Genomic DNA, 13,706 nt, shown 5'->3' on the forward strand with positions numbered 1-13,706 from the left:
TACTTATATCTGGATTGCTTGTTTTGGGGTTTCTGGGAAGGATCAAATTCAATTCCAAAAAGAGGAATGAATGCAGAGAGAATAGAAGATGAAAAATAAAAGCTGGGAGAGAGAACAGCAGAGTAAGAAAGAAGACCAGCTCAGGTCATGTATGTTCTGCCCATCACAACATGCATCATGCCATCCATGCCACCTGCTCCCACATACCAACATCTCATCTCTTTCCTCTCTCCCTCTCTCTCTCCCTCCCTCTCTCTCTCTTTCTAAGCATGGAAGGGAGAGAAAGCACTTTGTTTGTTTATATGTTTCCCTTTCACTGAGACAGCTGCAGCAGCAGCAGCAGCAGGCCAAGCATGAGAGCAGCTCCAAACATACACAACCATAAACAATTCCTCTAACACCCAAAACATTTTCTTCAAAAGAATAGAAATCCTCACGCTGTGTCAAACCAAAAAGAAGGAATCAGAGAGAGAGAGAGAGAGAGAGAGAGAGAGAGGACACACCGCCGCTCTTGCCCACTTTAAAGCATCCCAGCGCGGAACACCAAAACAAAAGCCGTCACCACTACCACATTGGCGATAAAAGCCAAATACAAAGCATAGGGAAGCCAATCCCACACGAATCCGGAGCAAGACGCCTCCTTTCCGCTTTCTTCCTCTTTGCTGTTGCCTCTTCTTTGCAGAGCAATGGCCGCCCCGGAGCAGAGGAAGATGGGGCATCCCTCTTCGGCGGGGAGTTCCTGAGGCGCGGTGATGCGTCGCCCGCTGCCGAGGAGACGGAGGAAAGGAGTGGTGTGGGGTTTCTGAGGGCGGTGAGTGCGTTGGGTGGGGAAAGGTTGGATTTTTAGGGGTCTTGTTGCAGGGGCGAGATGGCGATGGTTGTAAGCGGGAAGGAGGTGGGGAAGGGGCTGCAGCAGGCTGCGGCGATGGATTCGGGGAAGTACGTGAGGTACACGCCGGAGCAGGTGGAGGCGCTCGAGAGGGTCTACAGCGAGTGCCCGAAGCCGAGCTCCCTGAGGCGGCAGCAGCTCATACGGGAATGCCCCATCCTCTCCAACATCGAGCCGAAGCAGATCAAGGTCTGGTTCCAGAACAGAAGGTAAAGGATCGATGGAGCACCTGTCGATGGAATTTTGAATTGGCTGGGAAAAATATGTTCTTGTGTCGATCTTTGTCCTTGTTCCGTGTGTTGAGCTTGGTATTTATAGGATCCCTTTTTCTTATCCGCTGGATTTTTAGCCGATTTGCTTTGACAGTATGAGGCCATCTGATATTCACGGGAGCTGCTGCATCGACTTCCATTTTTCCTTTCTTTTTCTCGTATAAACTAGAAGCTTTTGATTTGGAGAAGGTTCGGATCTTGAGTCACTTGTGGGCATTCAACTGGGAAATATCTTTCTCCGTTGCTGTTTTACTTTTCCATATGCAAGTGCCCCGAATTCCATAGTGAGAGAGGCAGCTTACTAGAAACTATTACATTTCTGCTGTTTTTAGCAATGCCAGTGGATTCTTTACTTATCTGGAAAGATCGAATTTTTCATTCTTTTTTGTTGGATCCGTGAAGTGTTTTGAGTGTTTTGCAAGGTATTACTGGTATGTAGTTTAATATTGTCTTTTTCTTGCTTAATCAATTTGTTAATCTTAATCCCCTTTATGATTCTGAGGATATCGAAGCCGGTGCCTAATAATAGTCTTTTCTTATGCGAAAAGCAGCCAACTTATTGCATAGTTTCTAGAAACCTGTTCTGTTTCTGTTCACTGACAGGTTTCTAATGGGTTAAGAGTGTTGAATGCCGAAGACTGCTGCTTGATTGGTTTCAGAAGACTATCTTTTTTTGTTGTTCATTTGAGTGTTTGATTATAAAGTTTCTAATTTTCTTGCCAAGATTTGAATTGGTGGAATGGGTAATGATTTTGGCCGAGTTGATGATAATGCATATTAATTAATCCCTCCTAAATTAAAGGCCATTGAGCATCAGTGGGTCTGTATTTCTTTACAATGTTATTTTATTGATGAGATTTATGTAAGAGGTTACACGATGATAATAATCATATCAAGACCACAAGATACCTGCAAAACATGCAATATTTTCGAAAACTGCCCTGGAATCTTCAGGGTTTAGGTTCTTAAGATTTTGATCCTTTCCCATAACTATTTTTGTCTGATATTGTCAAGATATTTAGAAACTTGCTGGTTAGAGGTGAATTGCTCTGAAAAATGTTTTACCGAATGTTATCTCAAATAGAATTTAGCATGAAAGTATAGTTCTGGATGTAGATTTTTGGTACTTATATTCACACTTTTCTGTAGATGTCGAGAGAAGCAAAGAAAGGAGGCCTCTCGTCTCCAAACAGTAAATCGCAAGCTCACTGCTATGAACAAGTTGTTGATGGAGGAAAATGACCGACTGCAGAAGCAGGTGTCTCAACTTGTATATGAGAATGGATACATGCGCCAACAACTGCATAGTGTAAGTCTGCATGCTGTGTATGTTACTTTCTATTGTGATTTATCATGTGGTAATGGCAGATTTCTCTTATGCTTTTTCACCTACTTTGTTTTCCAGTGATCAAAGCCTGCAGCTCGTACTTTCAAGAACTTATTTTAAGCTATGATGTCTTCTTGCTGTAGTTCTCCAGTTTCTAGGCCTATTGAACAAATATTTAAACATTTGCAATTGAATGTTCTCATCTAATGATTGATTGGACGCGTGCAAACCATTGCTTGGATATGCTTGGTTTTGCATGGTTCATTCTGTTCTTGTTGCGTTTGGGTAGTGTGTTGCAAAGATGAGTATATGTTTCTTGTTCCATGTTCAACTAAGAATGTCCCATTGACTCTCTCATACTTCACAATACCTTACAATATTGTTTTTGCATAGTTCAATCTAAACTTTTTGTTTGAGTGGAATGTGTATACGACGAGCTTAAGTTTTTTCCATGTTCAACTCAGAATCTCACATGCACTGTTGAACTTTAGCACTTTTGTTTGGGACTGAACATTTTGTTTATGAATATCCAGCCATCTGTTGCGACTGATGCTAGCTGTGAATCTGTAGTCACAAGTGGTCAGCACCACCATCAACAAAACCCAACTTCACAGCATCCAGAGAGGGATGCTAATAACCCAGCTGGGTAATCAAACTTGCTGGTTATGATGGTTCTGGTTTAGATTGCCTTTGCCATTTGTCTTCTTCTAACACAGTGTTTTGGGACATTTATGTTTAGTCTTCTTGCGATCGCTGAGGAGACCTTGGCAGAGTTCCTGTCAAAGGCTACTGGAACTGCTGTCGAGTGGGTTCAGATGGTTGGGATGAAGGTGATGTTTCATTAGATATCCTATCTAACTGCTTTCAGCTTCTGTCAATTGATTGTTTCTGAAATATATGACCCAAACTGATTTCTCGTTGTTCACTATAGCCTGGTCCGGATTCTATTGGAATCGTTGCTGTTTCCCACAACTGTGGTGGGGTAGCAGCTCGAGCCTGTGGCCTTGTGAGTCTAGAACCCGCAAAGGTACTCCATTGCTTAACTTCTGTTGCTGCAATTTTCTTTCTTTGTTATGCAATTCATGGTTTGCTGGGCTTCATAGGTTGCAGAGGTTCTCAAAGATCGTCCATCTTGGTATCGTGATTGCCGTTGCCTCGATGTGCTTACTGTAATTCCCACTGGTAATGGAGGGAATATTGAACTTACATATATGCAGGTCTGTGCTTGTTTGCTTATCCTGCTATTCGTATGAAGTTTGAAAGGTTTATTATCTTTTCTTCATTTCTCGTAAATTAATTTGACCTTTTTTAATCTCTTGCAATCAGACATATGCACCTACTACTTTGGCAGCAGCACGAGACTTTTGGACGCTAAGATATACTACAGCACTGGAAGATGGCAGTCTTGTGGTATGAGTTGTGTATCTATTATGAATTGACACTTTTTTCATATGGAGATGGGAGTCTTTGGTGCTTTTGTTCTTGATCACCAGACGTGGCAGTACATGGTGATCATTTATTGACATGCATTTCCAAATTTGGATGGCCCTTTTGACACAAGACTTTTCTTTTAGATCTGTGAGAGGTCATTGACTCCTGCAACTGGTGGTCCCACTGGGCCAGCTGCTACAAATTTTGTAAGAGCTGAAATGCTTTCTAGTGGCTATTTAATTCGGCCATGTGAAGGTGGTGGGTCAATGATTCACATCGTCGACCATGTTGATTTAGATGTGAGTTTCTTGGGCTTTCTACTCTTACTGAGATTTATTACAATATCTGGCTGATGTGATATTTCATGTTTTAGCCATGGAGTGTACCTGAGGTTCTTAGACCCCTGTATGAATCACCAAAGATACTGGCACAGAAAACAACCATTGCTGTAAGTCTCTTTTCTTATTTACTAAGCATTTCATTCGGCCTATGTTGAAGTCTCACTTGGCCAATTTTCAGGCACTCCGCCACCTAAAACAAATTGCTCAAGAGACCAGTGGTGAAGTTCCATTTGGTGGGGGGCGGCAACCTGCTGTTTTAAGGGCCTTTAGTCAGAGATTGAGCAGGTCATTGGCTTAGTTGCCATATTTTACTTAAGCATATTTTTTTCAGCCGCATCTTCTTAAGGTATTGACACTAAATCTTCATGGTTATCCACAGAGGTTTCAATGATGCTGTGAATGGATTTGCTGATGATGGTTGGTCGTTACTGGGAAGTGATGGTGTTGAGGATGTGACAATAGCTATAAATTCTTCCCCAAATAAACTTTTTGGGTCTCATGTTAACCCCTCGGCGATATATTCAACCCTCGGAAGTGGTGTTCTCTGTGCAAAAGCATCAATGTTGCTGCAGGTTTAGTTTTCACCCTTAAGTTCAGGACTTTCCATCGTTCTACGGGGATGTATTCAACAATAAGTTCTTTCTTGTTCGGTTAATATTATTAACTGACTCACTGTTTTTTGCTGTGTAGAATGTACCACCTGCTATATTGGTTCGCTTTTTGAGGGAACATCGTTCAGAATGGGCTGATTGTGGTGTAGATGCTTATTCTGCTGCATCATTGAGAACTGGCTCATATGCGGTTCCTGGTGTTAGGCCCAATAGCGGGTTCTTGGGCAGTCAGGTGATACTTCCTCTTGCACATACTGCAGAAAATGAAGAGGTAGATCACCTTTTAGTTCTAAAAGCAATATCTTGCACTTCTCGTTGTTGTTTTCTTCTGATGTAACACACTGATTTCCTTAACTGTAGTTCTTGGAGGTGATTAGGCTCGAGGGTAATGGTTTTAACCAAGATGATGTCATTTTGTCAAGGGATATGTACTTGCTGCAGGTTTGTCTTGTGGAATTTGCCTTGTCACTGTCTACGGATTCAGTGAGTTCTTCTTTTTTTGGGTAAATGATTTTGTCCTTAAATACATGATTGCAGCTTTGCAGTGGAGTGGAAGAAAATGCTGTTGGTGCCTGTGCTCAGCTGGTTTTTGCACCCATTGATGAATCTTTTGATGATAATCTTCCTTTGCTACCATCAGGTTTTCGTGTCATACCGCTGGACCCTAAAACAGTTGGGTATCTTCACACAAGTGTCTTCTAGAAATTTACTGCAGATTGATTCTAATGACCTCATTTCCTGGAAAAACTAATTCTTTTTCTTTGCTTTATGACTATTTTCTGGCTAGATATGAATCAGGCATTCACATCATAGAAAAGCTAATCTTATCCTAAATGTTTTTGCTTTTTCTTTGCTTCTTGACTATTCTCTCTAGCCTTTTTCTTTGATTTTTGACTGTTCTCTCACTAGAGATGAAACACATGTTAGACATGCTAGAATTAACCTAGAAAAGCTATATCATTTTCTGCATGAATCTAGTTTTGGATTGTACTTACTACTGCTGATAGATGTTACTAATTCTGGATAGAAGTTTGTTTAATTAATTAAATCAAAACTTTGACCAGTTACCCCACGACTTCCTCGAATGTTTACCTTCATCTTGTTCAACAATGTTACAGGATTCTCCGGCCACTACACGAACACTTGATTTGGCATCCACACTAGAAGTTGGATCTGGTGCCACATCACGCTCTGTTAATGAGACTGCTTCAACTACATATAACCTGCGATCAGTCCTCACAATAGCCTTCCAGTTTACCTATGAGAATCACCTCCGAGATAGTGTGGCAGCAATGGCCCGGCAATATGTTAGAAGTGTGGTCACCTCAGTGCAGAGAGTTGCGATGGCAATTGCACCTTCTCGTCCCGGTTGTCAGATTGGCGGTAAGCACCCACCTGGTTCTCCAGAAGCTCACACTCTGGCACGATGGATTTCTCAGAGCTACAGGTGATCCAATTGTGTACTTGATGTGGTTCTATATTTTACTACTATAACATCTTATGGTCCATTAATTTAAAAGTTATAGTATAGTAGGGTATCATGAGTTGCACTCTACTTGCACACTTTGATCACATAAATGCAACAATCAAAATTGATTTGAAAATTTGTCCATCTGCAACATCATCTATAGTTCTTGAGTTAAATTTCTTTGTTATCTGTCTAATGGATTGGCTTCAATCACTTCAGGGTTCATACAGGAGCTGAGCTCTTTCAGGTGGACTCGCAAGCAAATGATTCATCGCTGAAATTGCTTTGGCACCATTCGGATGCGATCATGTGTTGTTCTTTGAAGGCAAGTCACAGTGTGCACATTACTTTTCTGTCATATGCCTTATTAGCACATCTTAGATCTGGAGTCAACTTTCATGTATTTTTAACTTTTCATATTAGTTTGTAGCATTTGTGGGAAATTTACTCGGTTTGCAATGCTATTATCGGCGATCAATTGGCATAGAATTTTGGTGAATATTACCATGATCAAAATGTAATGTTTCTTGGCAGGTTGCCCCTGTCTTCACCTTTTCCAATCAAGCTGGTCTGGATATGCTGGAAACCACCCTGATAGCTCTTCAGGACATTACACTGGAAAAGATTCTTGATGACAATGGTCGGAAGGTGCTTTGCTCGGAGTTCCCCAAGATCATGCAGCAGGTAAGCAAATGACCGATGCTCGTATCTTCTTCCTTTCACAATCTGTGTCGCATTATGTAAACCTCCTGAAACCGACACATCTTTCTGCATTACGATAGGGCTTTGCTCATCTTCCTGCTGGTATCTGCTTGTCAAGCATGGGGAGGCCGGCGTCTTATGAACAGGCTGTGGCATGGAAAGTCCTTGATGAGGATGATTCACCCCATTGTCTGGCTTTCATGTTTGTGAACTGGTCTTTTGTTTGAATGCCTAGAGCAGGTCTAGTCCTCTAAACTATCTAGTAGTGGATGGAACTTGAGAACTCATCCCTTTTGCTTGAAGCCATGGTTTCTGAAAAGCTACTGCCAAACTTTTAAGCTCTACCAAGATACTATATGGCGGAAAATGACTGTTCTGTAATGTGATCCCATGGGAGTACTCTGTTTATATATGTTTCATCTTCTCTCTTGTCAGTGAGTGGTGATGGCCTGCTTGTTCTTGTTCCCAGGATGGAAGTTTAGTGATAAGAGAGGTTTGAATGCTATTCATGAATACACTTGAATCGAAGCTGTCCTGTGATCCAGAAAAGGCTCCTCTTCGACGTTGTTTCTGGGAGCAGCAGCAGCGGCGGCAGCTTCATGCAGGTAAAGCAGTGCGGTAAACGACACTAACACGGGAAGGAGAACGAGCGGTCTTTTCACCGGCTCAAGCGCTGCGGAGCCGTCCCATCAGCCGCCATTAACGGCCGCGATTTGCCCTGCAACGTTATGCTCCGTGCGCCGTGCGATGATGTCAGGGATGTTGGCCGGCCTGTCGTCGAACCCTCGTCGCCTTCGCTGCCCGACAAGATAAGGCCGGCGTCTGTGGTACGAAACTCTCCAAAAGAATTCGCCGGCCGCGTGTGCTGCAATTTTCGTGGTTGACGCGAATCGAACATGTGATCCGACAGCGAGCGCCGGTTGGTTCACTGATGCCGGCTACCCGTTGCGTTACCCCGCCCTGTCATTTGACGAGCTTCCTGTGGGACCCGCCCGATTTGCAGTGGGTAAACCAGTCGATGATGGGAACAATCCTGTCCTGGATATCCCGATGCCATGTGTTCACCGGTGAGCGGCTAGGATTTGCTTCTGGGATCGCATGGTGTAGCGGTCCAAACATAGGATCCGAGACCGAGCGTCGCTGTCATCGCCCTTTGGTTGACAACCCTATCGTATACCCGTCCGCTGCTTTGTCAAAAACCCTTGGTGGGACCCTCCTGTTGGGCCTGCTGTTCGCGATGTTCCGATTCACAGAAGCGCCGTTGATCACCGCCGTCGGCAGACAATTCCGTAGCCGGGAGACGCACGGCCGCTGCCGCGCAAATCAGACGGTCCGGGACGTCCCATCGCAGCAAACATCAGCGAAAAGAGAATGGAATGAAGGCGGAAGAGATTGCCTGCTTTGTCCGGATCACCTCCATCTCTCCATCAGAAGTGATCTCCTCAGCTCTTGGCCGGGAATCACGCGGCGGAGCTCTCAGCCTGTCACATCGCTGTCCGGCGGCGGGGCCCGCCGCGGAAGGCTGGACCGCGACTCACATCGTCGGAAGCCGTCCCTCGTGCTCTCAACCGCATCCTCCTCCTCCCCTCAAAAGCCACGCTGCTCACCCCATCCGTGTCAGAGAGACGGCAGCAGGCGGCGAGCACGCGCATGACGTCCCCCCGCTATCTAAATAAATACGACCCTATATATACGTCTAATCACGAAAACGCCACATAGCTATGCATGTCCATATCCTATGGCCATGGCCATGGCCATGCATGAAAGCATTGTGTGAAACCTTATGTACATCTTTTATATATTGATAGTCTACCACAAAAAAACATTATCTAATAAAGTTTCTATTTTAATTTATATCAACTAATTTTATTTTCCTGATACTATCTGATCCTTCTCAAATCCATATTGACGAAAATTTTATGCACTGAGTATATTTATTTATTTATTATTCTATTTATTTTACTAATGTCCAACCAATATAGTATGAGTTTTTAGAGATTGCACAAATTATTTTTATAATATAATAAAATATGATATTAGAATTGAGCAAATATGTTGAAGAGACAAACCAATAATGAACTTAATAGGGATTTCTGTTCTTTCATTTTCTGATAAGGATAACTTAATAAAATAATAATAATAATAATAATAATTTATTTATAGAAAATCAAACATTTCTAAATGCCTACCAATTTGTTGTGGATAAATTTTATATAAGGGTTTATTTACTTTCACTATATTATGTCTAATGTTGCGAGATTCCCTCACCCTCCCATTCACCTACAGTGGAATTGTCCTTTGATGGAGACGTAAGGTCATACAAGTACTGTAATTATCATTCTACCCTTGTGATGTAGTGTTCCTCAGCCGTCGATGCTCCAACGGACGGTCGTCTGTCTCGATCTAAAGGACACAGTCCTGAGAATATAGCTCGTTCAGAGGGTAAAGTCGTCTAACACGAACAGCGTAAGCTCGAATAACATGATTACTGTTACACCCCTGTGATGGATTATCCTTTAGCCGTCGATGTTCCATCTAACGGTTGTCCACAGGAAGACCGAGGGCAATGTCGGGTGATTATAGTACGAATACGAGGGAGGGTAAAATAGTCCAACCATGCCGGAGGACTTCGGGATTCGTACGAACGTGAGGGTGTTATCGTAAATGCGGTAGTTCGAAGCATAGCGGAAGGTGGTGAGATTAGAGGAAAACGAAGGGCTGCTTTCCTGCCCGCCCCTTCCTCGTCGCGAAGGGTTCCCTCTCCCCTCTCCCGATCCCTAAACCCTCTATATAAGGAGCAGCAGGAGGTGGAGGAGGACTAGCGATCTCGCGACCATGGCGCACGCTTTAGGAGCTCGGGTAATCTCGATCGCTCCTATCCCTCACTGTCGTACAAAAATCTTGATTTTGTTTGGGGTCGTTTTCTTGGAGATTTTGGTTGTCGATTCATCTCATCTTAAGAGTCTGTTGTAGCGATCTCTGGTTTGATTGTTTTGGCAGGCATCCGTGTCGCCATCAGTCGGAAAGGATGCGTCGCTGAGGAAAACCGGATTCAAGGTGATATTTTGATGCTTGTCGAGATTAGATGTTGGCAAGTGCTTTGTTGCTATTGTGATAGACTAATTGCAAGCGATTGAACATTAGGTCATTAAGTTGCTGGAAAGTATGGATCTTTTCATGCTACTGAGCTATTCATTTCAGTATAGATCCATGCTCATAAGATCTGACAAAACCAAGATTCGACAAAATTTTATGGTGTTTCTGATACAATCCTCTTTTTTTCCGGGCTTCGGATTGAAATTGGATAATGGCTGGAAAATGACAAGGGAAAAAGATTCAACTTTGCTCTTCTCTGTTCTCTCTTGTTCCAAGTGTTCTCTAATATGCAAGGGACCTGAAGTCAATGTGTTAAAAGACCATTAACCTGACTCTTCAAACCTGAAAGAGATGCCTGGCATAAAATCACTGTAACAGATGATTTGAATAACATGAAGATTTGCTGTAACTTACCTACTGGATTCTTTGATAGAATGATTTCACAACACATGGTTTATTTGTTAGCTTGGTGCCTTCAATCTTTTTGCCTTACACTATCAATGTTTTTTGTCTTCCTTGCAGACTCTTTAAATATGTGTTCAGAATTTGGTGAATTGCATCTGCATGACACTAACTAATTCTGAACTATGGCTGATATCACTTCTCCCATGGAAGAAAAATTCTTCTTGATTATTATTACCTTATATTGCATGTAGATTCATCGGTCACATTGATCATTAGAAACTCAATTAAATCTTTCCAGCCTAATCTTCAGAACAATTACACTGTTGGAATTATCTTCCTTTTTCTTTATCTTGCAAACAATGTCAAGATTGATGGCCCTGGTTTTGTTTTGTTCTTTCAGGATCATAATAAACTTCGCTTCGACAATAAATTATGGATTACTTTGTCATCTGTAAACTTGAAGAGCAGGTATTCATCAACAAAATACCAGTTCAAGGTGATGTCTATGTCTGTCCAACAAGCAGTCCGAAGTAAAATTCCAGTTCAACCTTTGGAGCTTGAGAATCCTAATGAGCCCCCGCTAAATCTGTACAAACCCAAAGAACCGTACACAGCAACAATTGTCTCAGTTGAGAGACTTGTTGGTCCGAAAGCGCCTGGTGAGACATGCCATATTGTGATTGATCATGGTGGCAATGTACCTTACTGGGAAGGGCAAAGTTATGGCATCATTCCTCCTGTAAGTACCTATTTCTTGTTGCCTGCCTCCAAGACATCTCTAAATTCAAGTTTTGATTAATGTTACCTCCTCTTTTGCCTCCCTGTGGAGGTTATGAAATTTTACTTGGTTTTCCTCTCTCAATTAATTGTCTTTTATATATATATGTTATACTTCCATTTCCATGTCCATTTTCTCATTATACCCACTCAACTCATACAAGACATGTTTCTCTTTCCTCACCCTTTAGATAGTTATCTATGATCATAACCAACAAAAGAGACTGAATATTTGTGACAAATTTGACACTTTTCTACCAAGACACACATTGACACACAATTGCAACCTTGTTGCTCCTTTCTAAAGGCTGAGCTATTATTAAGTATAGTACTGCCCTCTTTAGACAAATTTATAATTTGCATCATGCATGAATCATCTTTTAGTGTTTTTGTAATGAGGTGCTTGTGAGTTATTTCTGCTCTCAGAAGCAAATTTTAGTTTATTGATATCTGATTATTGTTTTGTGATATTTTTATTCTTTGATTGTATCGATTTATTATTGCAGGGTGAGAACCCAAAGAAACCTGGATCTCCCCACAATGTGCGTCTCTACTCTATTGCATCAACTAGGTATGGGGATTCGTTTGATGGCAAGACGGCCAGCTTATGTGTCCGACGAGCTATCTATTATGATCCAGAGACTGGAAAGGAGGATCCTTCAAAGAATGGCACTTGCAGCAATTTTCTTTGCAACTCAAAGTCAGGAGACAAGATTCAGCTCACAGGTATTACATGTTTGTTTTAAGTCAAATAATATTCTGTAGATGTTTTCTTTTCTCTGAAGAAAATTCTCTGAATTACTTAAATGTACTCAAGTCAGGAAGTCAGAAATTAAAATTATAAGTGCAAGGTGACTAACTTGGTTATTCTTTTGTGATAATCGAGTTTACTGATTATTTATCGGGATTTTACATACTATTGCAGGACCTTCTGGGAAAATTATGCTGCTACCAGAGGGTGATCCAAATGCCACCCATATCATGATCGCGACAGGGACAGGTGTCGCTCCATTCCGTGGATACCTTCGCCGTATGTTCATGGAAGCTGTGACCACTTACAAGTTTGGTGGCCTTGCATGGCTCTTCCTAGGGGTTGCAAATACTGACAGCCTTCTCTATGATGATGAGTTTAGCAGCTACCTAAAAGACTATCCTGATAACTTTAGGTAATTGGGCAATGCTCTACATTCTCATCATATTGGTTATTAAAGTTCCTTTATATTGGCTTAACCAGTACCCATGAAATGTTTAGGTTTGATAAGGCTCTCAGCAGGGAACAGAAGAACAAGAATGGTGGGAAGATGTATGTCCAGGACAAGATCGAGGAGTACAGTGATGAAATCTTCAAGCTGTTAGATGGAGGTGCACACATTTACTTTTGCGGTCTGAAAGGGATGATGCCTGGAATTCAAGATACACTAAAGAGGGTGGCGGAACAGAGAGGAGAAAGTTGGGATGCTAAGCTCTCTCAGCTTAAGAAGAATAAGCAATGGCATGTTGAAGTCTACTAAGATGAAATGCATTACATCACATCTTCTGGGCATGTGATTATGTTCTCATTAGGTAGCAGCTGTCAGATTCTTATGGTCCTTTCACAGAGGAACGTTCATTCATCTGTTGAGTTCTGCCAATTCTCGATCAAGATATGGAGCAGCTAAGCTTTGACTTTAGGCTCATCCTACTGGAGAGGGGAGATTGGTCTGGACACATAAATCAACAGTTATTGTGGTCAAATTTGTTGAAATTCCAATAATCAAGAAATTGTTCTGTCAAATGCTTTTCTTCTTTTTGTTCTTCTGCAGGCTGTCTGGATTATTAGCATTTAGGTAGTGTTTGATGGTTGTCTCAACTCTTACTTGGCCATAATGCAGAGTCGTCGATATTTTATTCTTTCACAGGTGTAGTATCAACAATTTAAGTGATATCATTTGCAAAGGTCAGGCCATTCTGTTTGATTTGTGTGAATTTGTATCAGGACTCCTACTCTGCTAAAAGGATGAATAGAAACCTTTAATTCTTATGAATAATTCTGACCAATATATGAGAAATGCAGCAAAGGATAAAGATAAAACCAGATATGATATAAGCAAATTCAATCCAGTACCTGACTTGAGTAACTACTTTTCTTTGATGAGCAGAGTATTAATAAATTTCATTCAATCGACTCACACTAATTATCGATGTAATTGATTTAATTTCAGAATCTAATCCCAAACTCGATTAGAATTAACATCAGGTATAAGAAGTAGACCTCGATATATATAAAAAGAATGATACTGGGAGAAGTCAAAAATATTCAGAACATGTAACAGCCTATAATAAATTATCTCCACCTGGTAATGTATATTCAAAGAGTTTCTGTCATACATATCAGTTTAAAAGAAAGA

General features: G+C 41.7%; 2 protein-coding genes across 2 annotated transcripts; both read left to right on the plus strand.

The window, feature by feature from the left end:
- Positions 1-350: 350 nt before the first annotated feature.
- LOC103982501 (homeobox-leucine zipper protein HOX32) lies at positions 351-7,470 on the plus strand. Its single transcript, XM_009399442.3, has 18 exons — positions 351-1,098; positions 2,311-2,470; positions 3,022-3,134; positions 3,228-3,318; positions 3,420-3,515; positions 3,592-3,705; positions 3,815-3,898; positions 4,063-4,218; positions 4,293-4,367; positions 4,439-4,545; positions 4,640-4,832; positions 4,951-5,142; positions 5,232-5,312; positions 5,409-5,543; positions 5,990-6,318; positions 6,559-6,664; positions 6,874-7,023; positions 7,122-7,470. Exons 1-18 carry the CDS (start codon positions 869-871, stop codon positions 7,266-7,268), a joined length of 2,559 nt encoding a protein of 852 aa, XP_009397717.2. The 5' UTR covers positions 351-868; the 3' UTR covers positions 7,269-7,470.
- A 2,277-nt stretch (positions 7,471-9,747) lies between these two features.
- LOC135657951 (ferredoxin--NADP reductase, root isozyme, chloroplastic-like) lies at positions 9,748-13,214 on the plus strand. The gene is made up of 6 exons (XM_065176049.1): positions 9,748-9,900; positions 10,042-10,098; positions 10,943-11,281; positions 11,826-12,045; positions 12,245-12,485; positions 12,572-13,214. Exons 1-6 carry the CDS (start codon positions 9,877-9,879, stop codon positions 12,828-12,830), a joined length of 1,140 nt encoding a protein of 379 aa, XP_065032121.1. The 5' UTR covers positions 9,748-9,876; the 3' UTR covers positions 12,831-13,214.
- The last annotated feature ends 492 nt before the right edge of the window (positions 13,215-13,706 follow it).

Source organism: Musa acuminata, unplaced genomic scaffold, assembly GCF_036884655.1.
Source record: "Musa acuminata AAA Group cultivar baxijiao unplaced genomic scaffold, Cavendish_Baxijiao_AAA HiC_scaffold_326, whole genome shotgun sequence".
NCBI lineage: Eukaryota > Viridiplantae > Streptophyta > Magnoliopsida > Zingiberales > Musaceae > Musa > Musa acuminata.

Excerpts from the sequence above, each read along its gene's own strand:
- LOC103982501 (XM_009399442.3), top strand. The coding sequence starts at position 869 with ATGGCGATGGTTGTAAGCGGGAAGGAGGTGGGGAAGGGGCTGCAGCAG. Across the intron at positions 3,706-3,814 it reads TTGAACTTACATATATGCAG|ACATATGCACCTACTACTTT; the intron begins GTCTGTGCTTGT and ends TCTTGCAATCAG. Across the intron at positions 3,899-4,062 it reads TGGAAGATGGCAGTCTTGTG|ATCTGTGAGAGGTCATTGAC; the intron begins GTATGAGTTGTG and ends CTTTTCTTTTAG.
- LOC135657951 (XM_065176049.1), top strand. The coding sequence starts at position 9,877 with ATGGCGCACGCTTTAGGAGCTCGG. Across the intron at positions 9,901-10,041 it reads CGCACGCTTTAGGAGCTCGG|GCATCCGTGTCGCCATCAGT; the intron begins GTAATCTCGATC and ends TTGTTTTGGCAG. Across the intron at positions 11,282-11,825 it reads GTTATGGCATCATTCCTCCT|GGTGAGAACCCAAAGAAACC; the intron begins GTAAGTACCTAT and ends TTATTATTGCAG.